The sequence below is a fragment of the Hylobates moloch genome, unplaced genomic scaffold (genome assembly GCF_009828535.3).
Source record: "Hylobates moloch isolate HMO894 unplaced genomic scaffold, HMol_V3 SCAFFOLD_12, whole genome shotgun sequence".
Classification (NCBI taxonomy): Eukaryota; Metazoa; Chordata; class Mammalia; order Primates; family Hylobatidae; genus Hylobates; species Hylobates moloch.
The window spans coordinates 45,451,143-45,462,810 of record NW_026652287.1 but is presented as its reverse complement, the minus strand read 5'-3'; the positions used below and the strand labels follow the sequence as shown (position 1 = coordinate 45,462,810).

At 45.4% G+C, this 11,668-nt stretch overlaps 1 protein-coding gene across 2 annotated transcripts; it reads left to right on the top strand.

Moving 5' to 3' along the window:
- The first annotated feature begins 285 nt into the window (after window positions 1-285).
- LOC116478500 (zinc finger protein 443) lies at window positions 286-11,286 on the top strand. Of its 2 annotated transcripts, XM_032169775.2 has the most exons (4): window positions 286-805; window positions 6,977-7,103; window positions 7,733-7,793; window positions 9,110-11,286. In XM_032169775.2, the coding sequence occupies exons 1-4, from the start codon at window positions 803-805 to the stop codon at window positions 10,833-10,835; spliced, it is 1,917 nt and encodes a 638-aa protein (XP_032025666.1). In that variant the 5' UTR covers window positions 286-802; the 3' UTR covers window positions 10,836-11,286. The 2 variants fall into 2 exon arrangements, with proteins under 2 accessions (XP_032025666.1, XP_032025665.1); XM_032169774.2 differs by lacking the exon at window positions 286-805 and having other exon boundaries at window positions 5,613-7,103.
- Window positions 11,287-11,668: the final 382 nt, after the last annotated feature.

Below are 11,668 nucleotides of genomic sequence, written 5' to 3'. Positions count from 1 at the left end.
ATCTTGAAACATTTCATTGAAAAAGAGTATAATTGGAGCCAGGCGCAGTCGCTCAGGCCTCTAATCCCAGAACTTTGGGAGGCCAAGGCGGGCGGATCACGAGGTCAGGAGTTTGAGACCAGGCTGGCCAACATGGTGAAACCCAGCCTCTACTAAAATATACAAAAATTAGCCCGGTGTGGTGGCGCGTGCCTGTAATCCTAGCTACTCAGGAGGCTGAGGCAGGAGAATTGCTTGAACCCACCCAGAAGGCGGAGGTTGCAGTGAGCCTCGAACCATTGCACTCCAGCCGGGGCGACAGAGCAAGACTCCCTCTCGAGAAAAAAAAAAAAAAAGTATAATTGGTTTGTCAGTCCGTGTCCAGGAGGAAGAAGCAGGAGGTCCTATTGAGTACAGGCAGGAAATTCCGCTTAAGTGCAGATATCCCCCGGGAGGATTCAGATCAAAGTGCAGGGAGGAAGCCCGCCCTGCCAAGGGCTGTGTCAGGAACTTGCTCATCCGGCTCCACTCAGCTGTGCAAGATCGCTTCTTCTGTCAATCAGTCCCCAGGGGGCGGGACCTGACGCCCTATCGAATCAGGGCCGTGGGGCGGGTTCGTGGGAACTGTCAATCAGGAGCGCTGCCCAGAGAAGTGTGTGTGGTTGGAAAAAGCCCGCGGCGTCTTCTCCACCCACCTGCGCTCGGCGCTCGGCTCTGTAGCTGAGAGACGACCTGGAAGTTCTGTGGCAGGCTTTGTCCGGCTGGAACCCGCATTGGCAGCGGGAGCCGTCGGGAGGACCCGGGACACCGCGGAAGTCGGGAAATGGTGCGTGTGCGGGGCCGGCGTCCCGAGGCGGGGGAGGGGCTGGGAGGAACCGGCCGTGATCGGCTGTGGCTGGACCCGGGCCTCCCCGCGGGCGACTCCGGGATCTACAGACCCGGGTCCCTCTGTCGTAGGTTGGCCCTCGGCCGCAGGGTGGGGCTGGGCCTGCAGCCGGGACCCCCGGCGTCCTGACCTGTTCCTGCGCGGCGACTGCGGCCCCGGCGCCCTCTCTGGGCAGCTCCGCGCCCGCAGCCCCGCGTCTCCCCAGATTGTGAGGCTGTAACCAACACAGGTTCGCGGCCCTAGTCACTGTATCGAGACGCTGAGGGCTGCAGCAGAAACAGTTTAATAGGAGGAGAGGGAAGGACACCCCAGATCCGCCTCCCTGAGGGATTTGGGGTCTGGACAGGGGCGGCCGGGTGTGGGGTCATTGGTTGGTGGGGAAGTGAGGGGTGAATCCTGGGACAGGAGGTGAAGAAACTGCATTCTGCTGAGTGGGCTCCCTCGTGGCGACTTCAACCTGGTTGGCGCCAGCCTTTCCGCTGGGATTCGGGATCTGAGACAGAACTCCGGCGACTCTTGAGCAGCTCTCAGAGATCTTATCCCCAGGCACAATGGGGAAGCCGGCGGTCAGCGTCTGCTGTGACCTGACTCTCAGGGAGGCGGCCCCGTGAGGCAGCGGGGCTGAGGGCACCTGGTTAATATCTAACTGCAATCTCGCCTCCAGCCTGGCTCGCAGTTCCTGTGAACACGGTAAGGAGGCTGCATGGTGACGACGAGTCACCAGGCGGAATCCAGACTTGTGTGGGGTTTGTGTGTGGGAGGAGCTGTGGTCTCTGTGGTCCTCAGTCCCTTCTTTCTTTCCAAAGGCGACTGTTTCCCCTCTGAGTCTTCCAAAGATGTGGGCAGCAGGGTCTCAAATCCACCACCGTGTTGTCTCATCCTAACTCCTAGGGCTGGCAGCAAATCTCTTGGTTTCCAGAGATTTCCGCAGGCTAACTTTCTGTCCTTAATTCACAGCAACAGTATGAACTCTTTGGCCCCCAGGCGATATTTCACTAGTTTGTCACCTTGTTTTCAGCTAGCAATGTATGGCTTTTTCTCGAAAGAATTGTTTTGCGTTCCTGAACACGGTGGGTCATTCCTGTAATTCCAGCACCTTGGGAGGCTAAGGCAGAGGTGTTACTTGATCCCAGTAGTTCCAGACCAGCCTGGGCAACATGGCAAGACCTTGTCTCTAGTATAAATTATAATAATAAAATTAGCTGGGCTTGGTAGCTGGCACCTGTAGTCGCAGCTACTGAGGCTGAGGTGGGATGATGGCTTGAGCCCAGGAGTTTGAAGTTGCAGTGAGCTGTGATCGTGCCTCTGCATCCCAGCCTGGGCAACAGAGGCCGACCCTGTCTCAAAAAAAATGCACGTCCACAGCTGCCAAGTGTCTTGGAGGGTCCAGTGAATATTATCCCCTGGGTCATTCCTCCCAGGGGACAGCCTGAGATGGAGGATGGGGCCCCCTGGGGAGCAACTGGATCCACTGGGATGGGAGGAATCTTGTGGTGTATAATTCCTGTAAAAAGCTAACCCTTGGGACACTCACCTTTTCTTCCCAACTCTAGTTTCCATTCCTTGGAGACACATGACTGAACAGCCAATTTCATGGTCATATTCCACAGGAAAAAAACCAGAAATGATTTCTGCCTTCTGGACTCTCTCAGACTTAAAAGGTAGAAAGTTATATCTAAGGACTGGAGAACCTGCCCGTTGAGGTAGTCAAGATCCTGAAAAGCACACAAGGCAGTGTCTCCTGGGAGGGTGGTGACCAGAATAGGGTTAAGGGATGTCCCAGGTGATAGGATGACCCGCCCTGATTCTTGCATCTGTTGAACACTTGTGATGATGTCTTCATTTTAGTTGTACCTTGCAGCTGCATAAATTCTATATGGCTAAATTTCTACCCCTTTTTTTTTTGAGACAGAGGTTTGCTCTTGTTGCCCAGGCTGAAGTGCAGTGGCACGATCTCGGCTCACTGCAACCTCCACCTCCTGGGTTCAAGCGATTCTTCTGCCTCAGCCTCCCAAGTAGCTGGGATTACAGGTGTGCACCACCATGCCCAGCTACGTTTGTATTTTTAGTAGAGATAGGGTTTCACCACATTGGCCAGGCTGGTCTCAAACTCCTGACCTCAGGTGATCCACACACCTCAGCCTCCCAAAGTGCTGGGATTACAGGCGTGAGCCACCATGCCCAGTTTATTTTTACTTTTTTTTGTTGTTGTTTTTTATTTTTTATTTTTTTATTTTTATTTTTGCACACAAAACAATAAACATTTTCTAAAAGTACATACAAACAAAAAGATGCATATCAAACATATTAGGAAGGTTGCACATGGGAAGATGGGGAATAGAAATGGGGGATGGGGATTAAAGAAAATAAATGAGAGAGGGACTTTTTATGGATCAATGATAATAACTCAATCCTCTATTTGACAAAGAAGAAGGAGAAGGAAGAGGAAGAAAAAGAAAGTGGGATAAAGGATCAGAAAGGGAGGAAAATAGAAAAAATTAGAGTATGACTCCAGGGTAGACCTGTTTTGTTGTCGCTTGGTTGGTTGGTTGGTTTTTCAGTTGTATTTTTCATATGTTTCGCCATGTTGGCCAGGCTGGTCTCGAACTCCTAGCCTCAAGTGATCAACCCGCCTTGGCCTCCCAGAGTACTGGGGCTACAGGCGTGAGCAACCACGTCCAGCCCCCACATTGTTTCTGGCCTCTGTGGTAGACCTCCCAGACGGGGCGGCCGGGCAGAGGCGCTCCCCACATCCCAGATGGGGCGGCCAGGTAGAGATGCTCCTCACTTCCCAGACGGGGCGGCCGGGCAGAGACGCTCCTCACTTCCTAGACGGGTTGCCGGCCGGGCAGAGGGGCTCCTCACTTCCCGGACGGGGCGGCCGGGCAGAGGTGCTCCTCACATCCCAGACAATGGGTGGCCGGGCAGAGGCGCTCCTCACTTCCCAGACGGGGCGGCCGGGCAGAGGCGCTCCTCACTTCTTCCCAGACGGGGCGGCCCAGCAGAGACGCTCCTCACCTCCCGGATGGGGTGGCAGCCGGGCAGAGGCGCTCCTCACTTCTTCCCAGACGGGGCGGCCGGGCAGAGACACTCCTCACTTCCCGGATGGGGTGGCGGCCGGGCAGAGGGGCTCCTCACTTCCCGGACTATTTTACTTTTTAATAGATATTATTTTATCTCTACATCTATATTCTGTTTTTCTTTTAGTTATTTGTTCATCATTGCCTTTACTTCATTGAACATATTTAAGATAGTTGCTTTAACGTTTTTATTCAGTGAGTGGTGTCTGAGGTTTCTCAGAGATGGCTTATCTCAATTATATTTTTTCCAGTTGATGAAGCATATTTTCATGTTTTTCTGTATTCATAATTTTGTGTTGAAAAGTAGACATCTGAATGTTATAATGGGATAATTCTGAAAATTGGATTCTTCTTTCCTCACTGTTTTCTATTTATGTTTGTTGAAGACTGTAATTGTTCATTTGTTTAATAACATTTTCAAAATATGTTTGCACAGACTGTATTCCTTATTTGTTGTAGAAACTGACATCTCTGTTCTTTAGTGTGTGTTCATCCAGTGTTCTGGCAGAGATTTCCTGAATGCTAGAAGCTAGTAAAAAAGATAAAGCATATAAAAGCCTGACCTCTTCCAGTCTTTGTGGATGGCTCTGTGCCTGGGGCATCCCTTGAACTCTTAGCCAGGCTGTTTAATACTCTACTTTAGCCTTTATGTTCTGCTTACCTAAACCTACAGATCGGCCAGAAGCGAAAATGAGGGTTTCTTCTCAGGTGTCTTTTGTGAAAATGTGTTCTTTCCTGTGCATGCATGGGGCTTTCTCAATTCCCCAGGATACCTGGGTGCTTTTGAGTACCCTGATATCTGGAGGACATTTTCTCTTCAGCTCTTTTTCTCCATGACTCAGGTGGTCTACTGTATGTCTTAATCATAGTCTGTTCTTCCAGTTGGTTACAGGCTTTTTGTGTATTTTGCAACATTTTCATGCAGTTCCTGCCAAATTTGACCCTGATTGTGTTGTACTGTAGATAAAGTAGAAGAGAGAGCCTTGGCTGGGCGCGGTGGCTCACACCTGTAATCCTAGGACTTTAGGAGGCTAAGGCAGGCGGATCATTTGAGGTCAGGAGTTTGAGACCAGTCTGGCCAACAGGGTGAAACCCCGTCTCTAGTAAAAATACAAATTGTCCAAATGTGTTGGAGCACGCCTGTACTCCCAGCTACTTGGGAGGCTGAGGCAGGAGAATTGCTTGAACCCGGGAGTCAGAGGTTGTAGTGAGCCGAGGTTGTGTGGCTGTACTCCAGTCTGGGTGACAGAGCAAGACTCTGTCTCAAAAAAAAAAAGACAGCCATGTTTCAGACCTTTGTATAGTGCTTAATACAGATTGGAAAATACAAGGCAATGATTTGCAAATAAGATCTGATCTGCTGTCTCTAGAATTAGTGTCCAGGGTTCTATACTGGGAACTCGGGCTGCTGTGTTCAAGAGTGGCATTGATAAGGGGAGAGATTGGGCCAAGGACAAATAAAAACTCTACGAGACTTTTCTACCAGTTTTCATTTTTCTTCATATATATATATATATGTGTATGTATATATTTATCTCTCTGTTAATAGTATGGGGAGCCAAATATTATAGTTTCAAAATTCTTTGTCTGTTTTTGGAAAGCTGCACTTTCTTGGTGAGAAAGTTTTCAGCATTTTTTAGATACTGTGAGTTCTGTTAGACTTGGTAATGTAATTTTTGTTGACTACTAAAAGATCTGTTTTAGTTATTTAGGAAGTATTATAAATATTCATGAGAGATGACATTGAGTTCTTTCCAAGAATATATGCAGTCTTTCCCCTTCTTTCCTTCTCCTTTTGGCATTACTCAAGAAAATGTTTAAAATCTTTCCATTGAGATGGTGAAATATCTTTTATCAGTCTCTTGTCATACTTCATTACATTTGATCTAAAGGAAACTAGTTGCCAGCTTCCAAATATTCTCCATAAGTATAATCACATAGGATGGGCTAAATCCCCCAAATAACAAGTTGCAACAAAACATGTGAAATGTTATCTACCCAGAAAGTTCATTATAGACCCAATGCCCAGAGTGTTTCTTTGTAGTTGTCTTAGCCTGTTTCTTGTTATTCATAACAGAATTACTGAACCTCAGTAATTTATAAGAAACCGTATTTAATTTTTACATTTCTGGAGGCCGAGAAGTCCAAGGTTAAGGCTGGGCATCTGGTGAGAAACCTTCTTGCTGGTCGGGACTCTGCAGAGTCCCTAGGTGGCATAGAGTATCACATGGTGAGAGAGCTGAGTGTCTAGCTCAGACCACTTTCTCTTCTCAGAAGGACATGAGATAGCTCATTTATTCATTCACCCATTATGGATTAATCTATTCATGAGGTCCAAACCCTCAGGACTAAATCACCTCCTAAAGCCCCACCTTTTTTTTTCTTTTTTTTTTTCTGCCAGTTTGGAGATTAACATTCAGTGTGCATTTTGGAGGGGACAACCATTCAAACCTAGCAGTGGCTGATCAGTGCACTCCCTCTGCTGAGTATGTAACAAAATTCCAAACTCTCAGAAGGAAGATGGGAATTAATAAAATACTATATTTTTTTCATGAACAATTTAGGCACACTCTACCCCTGTTATTATGCTCATAGGGCCCTCCCCTAAATACATTGTCTAGACACCATGAAAGGCCCAACTTGGTGAACAAGCATTTGTAAGGACACGCAGTCTGAGCACTGCTAATGGTAACTCCCTTTTGCACAATAAGTAGTAGGACTTTATTGTGCCAAGGACTGCAGACCCACCGTGGAAATAGACATTGGGGTGATCCAGGCTATGTGATTCACTCACCTAGTTCGCCAACAAGTGGCATGTTTCTATTCCACTGTTAATTTACCAAACATGTTTAACTGTAGCTTCAGAGTTACTGTGTAGGAGAAAGTGAGTGTAGACAGAGAATAAGAGTGGGTTTACCATGTTATTGAATAAAATGGTTGGAAACCACAGCATCATGTGAAATTTATGGAGTATAGATTCTCAGTACTGTGATTTTCACCCTTCCTCCTCTGTACATGTGGGATGGATCAGTCCTCAGTGGCTTTAGAGGACGTGGCTGTGAACTTCACCCGAGAAGAGTGGGCTTTGCTGGGTCCTTGTCAGAAGAATCTCTACAAAGATGTGATGCAGGAAACCATCAGGAACTTGGATTGTGTAGGTAAGGATGACGTCGCATTTCCACTTATTTAATTGGAGACATTTGTTTCTTGGTCATTCATGCTGTTCAAAGATTTGAAATATGGAAAGGGGATATGGTTGGCCCTGGAAAAAAAAAAACAGAGTTTAGGGGTGCCAGCTCCTGTAGCAGTTGTACATCTTCATATAAGTTTTTGTCCACATCTTAGCCTACTATTGATGGGCAGCATTATCAGTCACATAAGCAGTGATTAATACATATATTTTATATCGTATTATTACATCCTTTATTCTCACAGTAAAGTAAGCTAGAAACAGAAAATGTTAAAAAAAATCATAAGGAAGAGAAACTATATTTACTGTTCATTAAGTGGAAGGGCATCCTTAGAAAGGTTTTCATCCTCGTTGTCTTCACATTGAGTAGGCTGAGTAAGAGGAGGGGCTGGTCCTAGTGTCTTGGGTAGCAGAGACTGAAGAACATTCATATATATATGTATATACAAATGGACTTGTGCAGTTCAAACCTGTTTTCCAAGAGTCAGCTGTACTTCAGTGAATGCATTTTTCATGATTGCAGTGTACATCAAAATCTTACTGTTTGTCTATAATTTTGTAAACATTTATAATGATTTTTCTGGGTATACCTTTTAGGAATGAAATGGAAAGACCAGAACATTGAAGATCAATACAGATATCCCAGGAAAAATCTAAGGTAATTTGCACTCACAAGAGAAAGATATGTCCCTGGAGCCGTCCTGAGAATGACATGAAAATTTAAAAACAAGCAAAGAAAATGAACAAGCCTAGCTTAAATTTATTTATTCTTAGAAAATTTTCTCTAAAACATATACTTAAATGTTTCATAGCTGTTCAGTGTTTGTAAAATAGTTCCCATGGCAACAATATTATGAATCCACATATGAACGTGATTGTCTTGAGAACACCTGGGGTCGAGTTACTTTGCACAGCATTCCATCCATTCACGTTCAAGCAGGACACAAAGCCTACACTTTGCATGATAGTGTTAAAAGTGTACATCCAGGAGGAGCGCCTCTGCCCGGCCGCCCCATCTGGGAAGTGAGGAGCACCTCTGCCCGACCACCCACCGTCTGGGAAGTGAGGAGCGCCTCTGCCCGACCACCCACCGTCTGGGAGGTGAGGAGCGCCTCTGCCCGGCCACCCATTGTCTGGGAGGTGAGGAGCGCCTCTGCCCGGCCACCCATTGTCTGGGAGGTGAGGAGCGCCTCTGCCCGGCCACCCATCGTCTGGGAAGTGAGGAGCACCTCTGCCCGGCCACCCATCGTCTGGGAAGTGAGGAGCGCCTCTGCCCGGCCACCCATCGTCTGGGAAGTGAGGAGCGCCTCTGCCCAGCCACCTATCGTCTGGGAAGAAGTGAGGAGCGTCTCTGCCTGGCCACCCCGTCTGGGAAGTGAGGAGCGCCTCTGCCCGGCCGCTCCATCTCGGAGGTCTACCACGGAGGCCAGAAGCAATGTGGGGGCTGGACGTGGTGGCTCACGCCTGTGGTCCCGGCACTCTGGGGGGTGAGGCGGGTTGATCACTTCGGGCTAGGAGTTCGAGACCAGTCTGGCCAACATGGCGAAACATGAAAAATACAACAGACAAACTAACCAACCAACTCAGTGACAACAAAACAGGTCTACCCTGGAGTCATACTCTAATTTTTCCTATTTTCCTCCCTTTCTGATCCTTTATCCCACTTTCTTTTTCTTCCTCTTCCTTCTCCCTCTTCTTTGTCAAATAGAGGATTGAGTTATTATCACTGATCCATATAAAGTCCCTCTCTCATTTATTTTAACTCCCACCCCCCATTTCTATTCCCCGACTTCCCATGTGCAACCTTCCTAATATGTTTGATACACATCTTTTTGTTTGTATGTATTATTAGAAAATGTTTATTGTTTTTGTGTGCAAAAAAAATTAATAAAAAAAAGTACATCCAATACTTATTAATACCTATAAAATGATTTATAGACTGACCTTTAGTGATATATTTCCCATTTTTTACAGATGTCATATGTTAGAGAGATTTGTTGAAAGTAAAGATGGAAGTCAATGTGGAGAAACATCTAGCCAGATTCAAGATAGTATTGTGACCAAGAACATTCTTCCTGGAGTAGGCCCATGTGAAAGCAGTATGAGTGGAGAAATCATCATGGGTCATTCATCCCTTAATTGTTACATCAGAGTTGGTGCTGGGCACAAACCACATGAGTATCATGAATGTGGAGAGAAGCCAGATACGTATAAACAATGTGGGAAAGCCTTCAGTTACCACAACTCATTTCAAACACATGAAAGGCTTCACACTGGAAAGAAACCATATGATTGTAAAGAATGTGGGAAGTCCTTCAGTTCTTTGGGAAACCTTCGAAGACACATGGCGGTGCAGCGTGGAGATGGACCTTATAAATGTAAGTTGTGTGGGAAAGCGTTTTTTTGGCCCAGTTTATTACAGATGCATGAAAGAACGCACACTGGAGAGAAACCATATGAATGTAAGCAGTGTTCTAAAGCCTTTTCTTTTTACAGTTCCTATCTAAGACATGAAAGAACACATACGGGGGAGAAACCGTATGAATGTAAGCAGTGTTCTAAAGCCTTTCGTTTTTACAGTTCCTATCTAAGACATGAAAGAACACATACTGGGGAGAAACCGTATGAATGTAAGCAGTGTTCTAAAGCCTTCCCTGATTACAGTTCTTGTCTAAGACATGAAAGAACTCACACTGGAGAGAAACCCTATACATGTAAACAATGTGGGAAAGCCTTCAGTGATTCCGCTTCCGTTCGAAGACATGAAACAACTCACACTGAAGAGAAACCCTATGCATGTCAGCAGTGTGGGAAAGCGTTTCATCATCTGGGAAGCTTTCAAAGACACATGATAAGGCACACTGGAAATGGATCTCATAAATGTAAGATATGTGGGAAAGGCTTTGATTGTCCTAGTTCACTGCAAAGTCATGAAAGAACTCACACTGGAGAGAAACCCTATGAATGCAAGCAGTGTGGGAAAGCGTTATCTCATCGCTCAAGCTTTCGAAGTCATATGATAATGCACACTGGAGATGGACCTCACAAATGCAAGATATGTGGGAAAGCCTTCGTTTATCCCAGTGTATTTCAAAGACATGAAAGGACTCACACTGCAGAGAAACCCTATAAATGTAAACAGTGTGGCAAAGCCTACCGTATTTCCAGTTCCCTTCGAAGGCATGAAACAACTCATACTGGAGAGAAACCCTATAAATGCAAACGTGGAAAAGCCTTTATTGATTTCTATTCCTTTCAAAATCACAAAACAAATCACACTGGAGAGAAGCCATATGAGTGTCAGGAATGTGGGAAAGCATTCAGTCGTTTCAAATACCTTTCTCGACATAAAAGGACCCACACAGGAGAGAAACCTTATGAGTGTAAAACATGTAGGAAAGCCTTCGGTCATTATGATAACTTAAAGGTACATGAAAGAATTCACTCTGGAGAGAAGCCCTATGAATGTAAGGAATGTGGGAAAGCGTTCTCTTGGCTCACTTGTTTTCTACGACATGAAAGAATTCACAGGAGAGCGAAATCCTATGAATGTCAACAATGTGGTAAAGCCTTCACTCATTCCCGTTTCCTTCAAGGACATGAAAAAACTCATACCGGAGAGAACCCGTATGAGTGTAAGGAATGTGGGAAAGCATTTGCTTCTCTCAGTTCCTTGCATAGACATAAAAAGACTCACTAGAATTCTCTCTCAATGTATGGAATGTGGGAAAGCATTTATTAATTTTATTTCATTTCAGAAACTTGTAAGAAACATATTGGAGATAAACTCTGTGAATGTAAGCACTTGGTAAAGCCTTAAATAATTTCAGTTTCTTTCCAGTACAGTCATCTCTTGATACATGCTGGGTATTGGTTCCAGCACTCTGTGAGCCATGTCAAGTCCCTTTTATAAAATGACATATTTGTATGTAACTTACCCACATGCTCTTGTGTAGTCTCAGTTATGTCTAGATTACTTAAAATACCTCCTACATTGTAAAAGCTATGCAAATAGTTGTTCTATTGTATCATTTAGGGAATCATGATAAGGAAAAGAGTCTATGTATTTTCAGTATAGATGCAGTAATTGTGAGCCTATCAACATAGTATATGTCAGCCAGAACATTAAAGTTTCTTTGTTTCAGCTGTCACATACTGCTTTTGTTTAATATGTTAACACTTACCAAAACCCTGGGTCGTCTTCTCTCTTGATAACCCAAGTATAGTGATTATAACAATGATGATGATTCTGTGGCACCCAATGTTTTGATGTGTTGAGATGACTAGATATATGGCATTGTGGGTAAGTATTGAGACTTCAGGTTAACTTGAATCTTGACAGGCCATCAAGACTATCATCTATGTTGGAAGAACCAACTTGTGATTATAGATGTGGACTCATTTGAGGAGGCTGTGTGATACTAATGTTAGGATCTGTTTGGCTTGAAGGCTGAAGATCTGTAACCATTGAATGTTCCATCTTCTTTGCAGATGCTTAGTTGCAGGAAGCTAGTTCTTCTTTTCCTTTGCTTC